The 12048-nt window shown below is 44.3% G+C and overlaps 1 protein-coding gene across 4 annotated transcripts in view; it reads left to right on the top strand.

The window, feature by feature from the left end:
- MUSK (muscle associated receptor tyrosine kinase) overlaps window positions 1-12048 on the top strand; it is a 55329-nt gene that overhangs the window by 34896 nt on the left and 8385 nt on the right. For 2 of the 4 annotated variants that reach the window (XM_054810002.1, XM_054810001.1), the window contains exons 9-11: window positions 5743-5918; window positions 11304-11493; window positions 11836-12027. In XM_054810002.1, coding sequence (XP_054665977.1) covers window positions 5743-5918; window positions 11304-11493; window positions 11836-12027 — 558 coding nt within the window. Of the gene's footprint in view, window positions 1-895; window positions 1163-5742; window positions 5919-6305; window positions 6330-9467; window positions 9557-9897; window positions 10058-11303; window positions 11494-11835; window positions 12028-12048 lie in introns of all 4 variants that reach the window. The other 2 variants (XM_054809999.1, XM_054810000.1) reach the window with 2 other exon arrangements.

The raw sequence follows: 12048 nt of genomic DNA, 5'->3' as shown, positions 1-12048 counted from the left end.
GTGCCATGGGGTGGCTGTGGGAGCTACTGGGAGCAGGGCTGACTTGTGCAGACCCTCGCCCTGCTGATCCCTTTTGATGGCCATGGGGAAGAAGGGAGGGAGGGAGGGATGACAGCCGTCTCCTGCTAGGTGCAAAAAACGCAGGAAAGATAAATAAACGGCCCATGAAGGAGCTGACCCCACTGTGCTTTTTATTGCTCTGTCATAGCTCTGGCTCCCTGCTTTGTGGCAGGAGTTCGCGAAGTGGGAGATATGGTGAATGGAGGAGAGGACGGACCTTGCAGGGAAACGCCAGAGGGATAACTGCAGAGGCTTGTGACTTCCGCCTCCCTGTGTCTCCCACTTAAATGTATGTGGAAGAGAGGCAGGGTCAGGAGGGGTGCAGGAGCTGAGAAGGGGCAGCAGGAGCTTGGCTGGTCTGATATTGTGAAGAATTTCCTAGTATGTGTTGGGTGGGAGTCACCTGGCTCCTGCTCATTGATTCCATCCAAAATGGAATTGTTGCTAGTCAGGAGAGCAAAAAATCCCAAGTTATCACAGGTGTGCAGCAAGCAGCATGGCTGATCTCTATTGCAAGGAAGCAGGAAAAAAAAATGTTTTTCGATTAGGGCCTGGGGGCAGGATGAGGGGCCATGTTAGGTCACAGTTGTGCATGATCGCCCAGTCTTTTTGCCCACTTATAATGCTAGCAACCCTCGGCCAGAAACTTCCTTGCAGGAGTTTAATTTTTGGGTGGCATTAGCTCTTCTTAGTGGTTATAACCGTCTACCCTGTCCTATACCCTCTGTTAGCCTTACAGATGCCACTTTATTCAGAAACAGAGCCTAGGCATCCTGCTCCTCCAGGTATTTAGGCCTGTGAGCTTACTGTGCATGTATGCTCTTGTTCTTAACAGCAAGCTGTACAAGGGTGATGCAGGCTATTGCAGCACGTACAGAGGTGAGGTGTGTAGCGCTATCTTGGCGAAGAACGCTCTTGTTTTCTTCAACTCCTCCTATGCTGACCCAGAGGAGACCCAAGAGCTGCTTGTGCACACTGCCTGGACTGAACTGAAAATGGTGAGTTCATTCTGCCAACCGGCCGCTGAGTCTCTGCTGTGTAACTACATCTTCCAGGAGTGCAATCCCTCGGGAGCTGGGCCAGCTCCAAAACCAGTATGCAGGTAAATTTAAAAAAATGCTCATCTTTCATTTCATGGGGATGTGTAGGCAGCAGGGGAGTGGTGAGGGTCTGTCCAGACCTGTAGTAGCAGTGAGTGAAAATGAGCTCTCTAGGTTTGCATGACTTTTCCCTTTGCTCCCTCCTCTGTATGCACAAAGACCTGATCCAGCTCTCTCTGTGCTCATTGCTAGGGTATTGACTGACATTCAGGCCCAGACGTATGTATAGTGGACAGTGCTGAAAAGAAATATCCATTTGAATGACATAATTTAAATAATTAACATATTGCTATCAGTTAAATCTTACTAGGACAGTATGTACTCAATATTACTATCAAAAGTAAATATGGCCACAGCGCGTGCAACAAATCTGGCCAAGGCACTACACTTGTCATTCAGCACTTCCCACCACGATGAAGATGAAACAAAAAAAGATGACACCAGAGACACTGCCAGAAGTTGTACCTGCTAAACCAAACTTCCCATATGGCCCTTGAATCCTCCCATATGCAGAGAAATGTGCATTGAAACATGGCTGGCAGCACCCCGAGGGATCCAAAGCATCTTCCACTACAGATAATCCACGGCTGACAGGTGTTTGTACAACACATCCCAGCGACAGAAACGCTACTCCCTCTTTCTGCAACCTCCTGAGCAGCCCATCCCCCATTGCTCTATGACCACAGAGACAAGTTTCTTCTCTTCCTCTTTGCAGTGAGATTTTAAGTCTTCCCCAACTTCTCAGACTACAATAAAACAGATTTTTCCAAGCTTTGCTCATAGCTCTGGCTTGCCTGGCCTCTGAAGCTTCTGCTCCTCATCTTTCCTTCAGCGCTAAATATATATATGTATATATCCTCCAGCCCAGGTTCTGTTAGTGTTAACTATAACGGAATGATGATTGCTTGGTGTGCCTTGCAGAGGACAACCCCACGTAGATGTCTCAGGGTGAAGTTTTCTTTTTTCCTAATGTAACTGTTGGCCACAACTGATTCGTGTCCATTTTCAGCCCCTGGAGGACTGTTGTCTGGTCATTAGCCATTTTGTGTTTGGGCAGCTGACATCCCTGTCTAAGTGCAGTACTCTGCTCTTGTCCTCCTTGAACTGCATCTTAAAACAAATTATTCATATTTGTCTTTATGGGAGAGCAGCCCCAACTCGAGTGTCTCAAATGAAATACAAGTCCTCTCTGCAGACATGGCAAGTACTCTGCCAGCTGGACTTGGGCCAGATGTAGTCTACTGGCAATTATTTTTCCAGTTATGTAGGGGCTTTTTAGGACAATCAGCAACATGTTGTCTTTGTAATCTGGACCTTTCTGATTGTTCTTCTTTTGCTATCTCTAAAGCAAAAGTACAGAGGAAAATCCCAGTACAAAGCTTGACAAAAGATTATGCTCTCTATTTAGTGCCTATGCTATTCGGTATTCCTCCTCCAGAGAAGTAAGGGCACATACCCTATGAAAGAAGTGTATGTGCAAGTAACAACAGATAATCATGCAGACAAGTACTGAAACTTGCTTTTTGCTGGCAGACTCCTCCCTGCCGCCTTGTTGTTCTGCTCTTTGTCATTGTACCCTTTAGTACATGATCTCTCTGCCTATATTCAAGACGTGTGACAGTATTTATATCTAAGCCACACATGCACTGCACATTTGTCAGCTAAGGATTTTGCACAGTACTCCACAAGGCATTTCAGTGAGATCTGGGTCTCACTTCATTTGCCCCTGCTCACAAGTGGCCCTGCAGGGCCAGAACTCATGGTGATTCAACTGAAGACCTGCATTTCTGAGGCATGTCTGAAGTCAGAGTGATATAAATCAGCATAAATCTGCACTTGATCTTGAGCTAACAAGCACAGCATTTGCAAATATGTCTAGATCTTAAGGGACTTGGCTGGCATCATCTTTCTTCAAAGCCACGAGTCAGTGCTATGTTTTCTTCCCTTTAATGATTTTTCCCTGTGATTTTAATGCAGATTTAAATGCAGCTTTCTTCATGACAAGAGCCATGGAATGGCATACTTCCTGTTCCCAGAGCACATCAGGTGGATGACAGTTCCTCCAAAACCCTAACCCAATACTCCTTTTGATAACTCAGACATCTAATACTTACTTCTGAATAGTTGAGACCTCTGGGGCCTCTTGAACACATTTCACATGGTCTTGGTTACTTTCCAATTATCTTATCTGCTTTTTACTGACAACTTTATACCTTTCTGTAGAAACTGGCTAGACTACACCAGGTTTCAGATGAAGTACTTCATGAGGAAGAATTTAACTATCTCAGAGGCTGGAGAATTCTCCCAGTTAGTGAGGGACATATTTCTCTCAACATACTTCTATGTGTTTTAGTCTTGTTATTTATTCTCAGCACCATTTTTTCTCTCCCCATGTCATTTTTTATTTTCATTTTGGTTTGGAAGCTAGCTAGCAAGAATAACAACTGACAATAGACTGAGTAAAGCTTTTACAAAAATAATCGGGGGGTAAAACAAGATTAAGTGAAACAACAGAAAAATTTCACTTCATGTACATGAAGATGCAATTTGATTAAGATTAGAGTTTTCCTCTTTTTAGAGTGATGTCTCATCTCATAATTCTTGATTACATCTGCCTTTTACCACTGGATGCTTCAGCAAAAGAAAATCCTTCAATTTTTGCTTCATCCACTGCTGATAAGAAGTGACCAGGCTGCAGGGAACAATCTCATGTTGGGAAATGTTTCACTTCGGTCGGGTCTGTGTGTCCCCACCTCCTCTTAAACAGTCCTTTGTGGTCCCTAAAATGCTACTGACCCACTTGTCCTCTTCTGCTGCTGCCGTTCTTTGTCTATCTGTCATTTATATGACATAAAATTTCTAATAATAGTCTGAAGTAATCTTTGCATATGATCTCATCAAGCTCTCTCTGCTCAGGATTAAGTGTTATAACAATGGTATGAACCTGGCTCGAGGAGACTGACCATCTCTCCCGCTGGAGAGATCCATTCCTGGAGTGGATTTATGGGTGAAGATATGCCCCACCCATAACAATGCTGTAGTGGACAGGATTGCAGAGGACTGATCTTTTGCATTTTGCAGTTGCACACTGAATAGGGGGCTTGTTTAAGGATGCTCAGGCTTCAGGAGTGAAGGTAGCTAATGCCGTCCAGATTTTCCAAGTATCAGCCAGTGCTTCAAATGCAAGATTTTCTCATTTTCCTAGCTAAACATTTCTTTAATCCAGAAGGTCATTCCTGTTCCACATGTTGTTTAACATAAAAAAGATAAATTATGCCATCTGGCTGCATTCTAGCGTTCATGGAAGTGAGAAAGGAATAAACCAGCACTGGCTAAAACCAAGCAAAGGGCTGCTGGGCTTTGATGGCTTCAACCTGCAGACTTGAAAGGCATCCATTGCTGTTGCAGAAAAGCTGCTGCACTGGTATAATTCCCAATGGCCTCTGTCCTTCAGGTGCCTTAGAAGGTTTGCACTGTTGGTAGTAGTCAGCACCGGAACTCATGGCCATCTGCTCTTGCCAAAACTGTTGGCAGACTATAAGTAAATAAACTGCATCAGCCCACCAGGTGGTGAATTTGGCTAGAACCTTCACCATGGACCTCAGCTGTACTTTTCTGCATCACTGTGTCCTCTCCCACACATACCAGCAGGTGTGGTGGTCAGGAAGGATGTGAATCTGCAAAGGACTGCAGCTGAGCTCAGCAAAAGTAATCTCTGCACATAACCTCAAAGCTGGTTTTGCAACTCAGGCTCTCAGGAATGAGTACATAAATAGGCAAATCACCAATAAATTGACTAATGCAACAAACCCTCAAACTTTCCACTATGATACAGGTGTTTTATTTATTTTTATTTATTTTGCTAGAGCAGATATTTCTGCCTTGGCCTTTTTCACAAACACTTTCTGATCTAAGGAACATTTAAACATCCAAAGCACTTCTTGTCAGTCAATGTTTCACATCATTATGGAGGTAATACATAAGGTAGGAGACAGTTAGGTGTCTTGTTTTACCAGGTACTGTAAAGGTTTTGCTGCAGGCACCTGACAGCTAAAAAAGGGACTGAAAGGTGTCTGTGGATAAAAGAAGAGATTTGGATGAGTTATTCTCTGAGATTAAAAACACAAGCAAATATTTATTTCAAGAAGATTAAGAATTGCAGCTCACCCCCTGTCTTTAACAGATGACACTTTAATGTACAATTTACAGAAGACAGATGACATTTTTAGAATGTGCTGAAAAATGCTAAGGTAACTCCAAGACATGATGTTTATTAGTAGAACATGGCAATAAATCTGGAGGAAAAGATGGGAACAAACTCCTCACAAACTGTGATGTGTGTTGTGTTTTAAGCATAACCCTGCTTCATTAAAAATATAGCTTTGTGGGTTTCTAAAGGAAGCTGTTATATTTTATACAGAATTTCCTGTATAGTTTATGAGCTAGACAGATGGGCTTAAAGAAGTGTAGCCCCATAAATGGATTTCTGTGATCCTGCATAACCCCTGCACACCACACACTGCAGCCATTTTTATCAAGCCATTGACTGCTGTATTTCACTGTTTTTTGCAAAATAATGTAGAGAGAATTGCCTTGCTGTAAAGGATCTCTACTGCTTTAAGGAATGGCTCTCAATGGAGGAAAACGCTCAGAAGGGGATTTACAAGCCAGGGCTGATGCTGCTCACTCTTCCTGAATGCAACAGGCTACCCAGCCTGCACCAGGACCCCAGTGCCTGCACCCACATCCCATTCTTTGGTAAGGTGGCACACGTTGCCCATTGTGTGTAGAGCTGTGTTCTTGGTGAGGGAAAGGGGAAGGATGCGATCCATAATTTACAACTAAAGTAAAGGCTGATGGTGGGTAATGTCTTGTCAGCCACATTGACTGTTTGCCTGTCATTTGACTGGGGTGTGGGAAAAATCCCTCACGCAAATAAAGCCTGGCTCTTTACTGAGAGGTCCATAACAGCCTCATTCCAATATCAGTCTTAATGATGGCAAAGTTGCCATCCAGGTGCCATTTCAAAGAAACAAGCCTCTTAAGCACTTCTGAGAGGGAACTTTTTCCTATAGCATGCTCCTAAGCAAGCAGCAGTTATATCACATCCTGGACAACCCCTCCTTATGTCTTGTCTTTTTACAGATTTTAAGAAGGAGAATATAACCAGTAAGTAGACTGCTCCAGGCTCTATGTTTCTAGAGATGAGCATGATATTCTTTGTTGAAGGTGCAGCTTGCACGGCATTTTTGTGGTTTGTTCTGGTCCTTGCTGGCTGGATTCAGGTCTTTACCAGGGAATGCCTGAGCTTCCACATCCAAGGCATGGGAAAACACATTTCCAGTTCTTCAGAGCTTGGGGAGAATGTGGGCTGATAACTGTTGAAGGTGATTAGAGAGGCATGGTGCTTTTAGGTGGTACCCTCCCTACCAGCTGTTCCCCCTTCTTTCTACCCATTGCTTCTAGTTTTGCTTTACCCATATTTGGTATTTCTGATACTGCTACCAAGGTCATCTCAGCCTTATATGCTGTTACTGACATGGTTACCTACATCAGGCTGGACTTGCAAGACTGTACTACCCAAAAGACCCCAGCACTCTCCTCCAATCATCTCTGAAGTCTGGACATTTCTTGCATGATCCCCCCATGACCAACGGTGAGACCCAACTGTCCCCTGCAGCACTGCTGTGACTTCTGTTGGCCTTCTGCTCTGCCACTGGTCACAGATGAAACATGCACATCCAGCTCTTCCAACTGACACGCGACTGCAGTTTAAAGCTCAGCCACTCACCTGGTCCCATTGGAAAAAGGAAGAACAGTGCTTCCCTCCTGCCATGCTTCTGAGCAGGCAAGGTCTGCAGATTTGGCAGTGGCAGGAAACTTCTGCATGGAGATAGAAAGTGAAAAAGGTGAAATCAAGACTTCTGAGGAATTTTCTTTCATGGGAAGGCCTTGGCTCCACCTGGTCACCCAAGTCCCAGGCGCCTGTTGTTGCACTCCTGGGAGACAAACGCTTTAGCACCCTGTGAGCACTCCAGCATCACTGCACAACGCTGACAGCCCGCAGCTGCAGCCATCCCCTCCCTGGGGAAAGGAGCATGAGGGAGGGATGCCAGCAAATGAGTGGTGCATTCATTGGATGGTTTCAGCCTCCTCTTGGATGTTTGCAAGTTCAGGACATAGCCTCTGTCTCCTGTGCAAATGTGTGACCTTTTTGTTCAGCTTTCATTGTATTTTCCCAGGGTGGTATTGCACGGATGTGAACTAGTTGGTCGTGAGTCAGGGAGACATAACAGTAACATTTTAGTGATGTTGCTCCCTCTTTTTTACTTTAGAGCCACTGTAATGTGCACAAAGGTTTGGGGAGCATGAACCGAACTGTCTTGTAGCTTGCCCATCAAAGTTATTCATTAAAGTCCAGCTAGACCACCTTTATTATTGCCTCTGTCCTCATTGTAGCAAGACTATGTAGGAGAGCATCTGCCTTTTCCAGGCCACCAAAGACTCAGGGGTGCTTAGCCTTGCTGTGCCCCTAAAGCTCTCCACATTGCTCCTCTTAGGTTTCACCCTGATGTTTATTTTGGATCCATGAAAAAGTTTTTTCATGTTGGTTACTAGCTCAGTCATGAGGCAGGTTTCAGGCATTGCTTTCCTTGCCTTTGAATGCAAGACATTTAAAATGCTGGGCTCAGACACACAACTATGTACTAGGGCAGCTTAACAAGATTTTACACCTCTGCAGAGCTATAGATGCTAGTTGTGTGGAGGCTAGCTTGTTGCAGATGTGAGGCATAACATGATAGCTTACATACCACTCAAAGTCCAAGTTACAACATTTTACTTTGGATTTGTGATGGGTTAAGTGGGTTAAGTGTGCTCATGAAGTCAATGGTCATTCCCACACTGAGGTGTTTGCATGCGTTGGGCTACAGGACTTGATGCTGTGTTTGAACTCACTCACCCGGAGCAAACATTGTCATGGTGGTGTTTCTACCTACCCATGTGTAGTGCCTGGTGCGTGGTGAAACTTCAGAAAACTAAGGGCCTATAAAAGACCCGTAACTGCAATCCTGAGTGCAGTGCATGATGCAAGAAGAAAAGAGCAGATAGTCATCATGATGCATTTACTACATTCCTCCTACAGGAGAAACAGGACAAGCTGTGAGGATAAATTAAAATACATAACCTTTGCCTCAAACTTCAAAACTTATACAAAGCTTTCATGAAGCTGAAAAAGATTTGCTTAAAACCCCCTTTATTTTAGAACAGGTCAGGTTTCCTCCTGTTTTTCTATTTCTGACCTGCAAGTTTAAGAACACAATAGAAAATAAAATTATGACAACAGTGTTTTCTGGCTTGTTGATTTACATAACAATGTTAATAATGCAGTGGACCCTAATGCATGCCATCAACCAGAATGTTATCCCCTGGTCAGCAAAGTTTACGTAATATTAGCTAGCATGTGTTAAAGTGTGTAAGGCTGCATTTCCTCTGTTGTCTTCCTGCTTCCTAGATTATGCCAGCATGCATTAAAGTCTCTTGTGAGGACAGGTGGTGTCTACATTTATGCTTTGGGAACATATTCCTGCAGTAAAAATTCTCTCAAGATTTTCTGCTTAATTTTTCTGCAGCCAGGGTAAGCTTTGTGTATGGAAAATGAACTACTCATTCTTCATTATAAAGAACATTATTTTATACTGTTCCTTCAGATCTGTAGTTGCCTTTAGTGTGTAGTTTCCACCCATGCTGGAAACCATACGCTGTTTCCAAATACTCAGTCTAAGAGGCCAAGCCCTGTACAGAGGCAGGGAGGAAGGGATACCACTGTGGGAACTTATGAATTCCAGCCCTCTGCTACCTACCCCAGGAACGTCGGTGTCTTCCTGTTAGTGCTCCTGTAAGACTGCAGGCTGGGAATCATGCAACCAGTGCTGCAATTTGCCTTCTGCCTTGGTTTGGCATGGGTGGGTTCACTGTGGTTCTGCCCTGCACTTTTTGCATGGAAGTGCCATGAACTGGATAGATGCAGCACAACAAGGGCAGGCATGTGGCCCGTTTTCTCAATCTAGAAGAGCTCCAGCTCCCTCTTTGGAGTTTTACCAGATTTGATCTTATGTATTGAGGTCAAAATCCATTTAAGCGCAAACAGGAGGCTAAGCAGTTCCCTGCCTGCAGTTGTCTGGTCATTTTACGTGTTTCAGATCTGTTGCTAATTGCCATGTACTCTTGTGAAGTTTACTCTTGTGTCTCCCTGCTGCAGGACATGGTCTGAGATGCCTTGACCCCATGTGTTTTTTCTTCCCCCAGGGACTTGCTACAGTGGCAATGGCCAGTTTTACCAGGGCTGGGCCAACATCACAGCCTCTGGCATTCCCTGCCAGAAGTGGAGTGACCAGGTGCGCATCACTGTGAGACCCACCAAACGGAGAGCCGTGCTCGAGGTCTGCTTTTCCAAAGAGTTTCCCAGAGCTGGACAGCCCAGTCCCAGTGGAAGGGCTGAGCAAGGGACAGGTTGCCTTCATTCTTGAGTTCACTGGTGTTTTACACCCTTTTTGTATTTTAATCTGCAAGTTCCCCTTCCCGTGGCAAGAAGCGTTCTCTGTCATTCTGGCAGGCTACTAAAAGGCTGTTTTACCTCTGCCTTTCTTTGCTCCTTTGTTTTATTTAGTTTTGTTCTGCTAGTACCAGCAGGAAAAATTATACTGAAACACTAATCCAGTTTGTTTCCTTCTCCAAGGCTCCCCACTTGCACAGGAGAACTCCTCAGGTTTTCCCTGAGCTGTCTGATGCTGAGAATTACTGCCGCAATCCAGGAGGTGAGAATGAACGTCCCTGGTGCTACACAAAAGACCCATCCGTGACCTGGGAATACTGCAGCGTGTCTCCCTGTGGAGATGGTAGGCAACTGCAATTTATGATTTCTGCCACTGTGGTTGTTTTGGGGCCACGCAAAGCGTTTGCATCCTGAGTGTGCACGGCTGCACTGGTCTGTTCTGTCTTCTGGATTCGGTCAGTCCTGGTTCTTCTCATAAGTTCACTCAGCATCTTCAAGCAGAAAGTGTAACATGCACCTTAAAGATGGGAAAATGAAGATATGCAAATTGAGCACCTTGCCCCAGACAATATTAAGGCCAAAAGATGAAATCAAATTTCCTGTGTTATTATGAGAAATGTATTTGCCACACTGTTTTAAGGAGAAGGTAGGGTTTTGGACATACTTTCCAAAGTTGTTTTGCTTCTGATGATTTTTTTTCAATAATAAAAACCAATTCTGACTAAAAACAAATCTGAAAAAGATGGAAACATCTTCACTCTGTGATGTTGAAACGAAGTCCTTCTGTTATTTCTTGTTTAGAGAACAGAACAATTTTTCAAACTTATTACATCCGAGAAACACAGTTTCTGGATCACAGTGTTTGGAAATTCTGCTTGCACAGAGAGCAGGGATGCTGTGGACTTAAAGAACACAAGTCAGTATCAGTTTAGCTGTCCTTAAAAACAATCGTTTAAATTTCTTCTGTACTCATTGTGTGTACAGATTAGCATTTTCTAGAATGTCTCAGAAAATACTCAGCAAGTGTGTACCTGAATATTTTATTTTTGTTTCTAAAGATACAGCCAAATGAATTTTACACTAGTTTACCATTTTTGCCCCATAAAGAGGCTGAGATGCAAATTGTTGGATGCAAGGTGATATTTCAGGAAAGTTTCACTGTGTGCTTACTTAATCTTACACTCATGCCTGCAGATTCCTTTTAGGACACATGATACGTTGTGGTCCACATTGCAGATCATTGATCTTTCCCACTGCAGACATTACTATATTTGAATACTGTTGAGACTATCAGATGTGATCTTCCATCTGTAGCTCCTGCAAACATTCCTTCCCAAAATTGTGTTCCCAGCTCAATAGGAACTATGTCTTGGTCTTTACCAGATCCTGGGTTTTCACATTTGGCAAGCAGAAATGGGTTTTGCTTCCTGCAAACCAGGCTTTCCTACTATGGTCTTCTCATGCAGTCATAGGGTTGTATCTGTGATGTCAGTAATTCCCCAGACATCAGGCTGACTCTATAAATACCTCTCAGAAAAAGCCCTATAAACTAGCAGAGACATAACCTTTTGATTTTGTTTGCGTTACAGCATTGTTATCACTAGGAACAAGAAAACCAAATGGAGACACTTCAAATCTCCCCCCTCCTCCTCCCTTTTCCCCTACATACTCCATGACTGTTATAATTTCGATCATCTCCAGCTTTGCCCTGGTCGTGATCCTTGGCATTGTCACCCTCGTTTGCTGCCGTCGGCGAAAGCAGTGGAAAAACAAAAAAAGGTAAAACTTGAGACTTAATTGAAGGCAACAAATGCTGTTTTGAAAGAGGGCTTGCCTGTTTCTGAGACCGTAGTCCCGTGAATGCCTGGTAGGGGAGAAGCACCCTCCCTTTGCCTGTGGCAGCCCAGTGCAAGCTCTGGAGAGTCCCTGTGCCAGGGCAGAAGATGGCCTGGTGGCTGTTTTGGGGACACGGCATGACACCTTGCTGCAAGGCTCTTTCAATAGCCTTGCTGCACCTCCCTTTTACATCCTGGAAGAAACCAGCCCTGATGGAGATGCATATAGTTATCTCCTGGTTGGGGGCTGTGCAGAAACTGACCAAAACCTGCTCTGTTGTTTCAGAGAGTCAGAGACACCAACACTCACCACTCTGCCCTCTGAACTTCTCCTGGACCGGCTGCACCCCAACCCCATGTACCAGCGGATGCCCCTTCTCCTCAATCCAAAATTGCTCAGCTTGGAGTATCCCAGGAACAATATTGAATATGTGAGAGATATTGGGGAAGGAGCATTTGGGAGAGTCTTCCAAGCAAGGTAAGCAGACTGTGTGCAAGA

The sequence above is a fragment of the Grus americana genome, chromosome Z (genome assembly GCF_028858705.1).
Source record: "Grus americana isolate bGruAme1 chromosome Z, bGruAme1.mat, whole genome shotgun sequence".
NCBI lineage: Eukaryota > Metazoa > Chordata > Aves > Gruiformes > Gruidae > Grus > Grus americana.
This window is presented reverse-complemented; position numbering and strand designations above follow the sequence as displayed.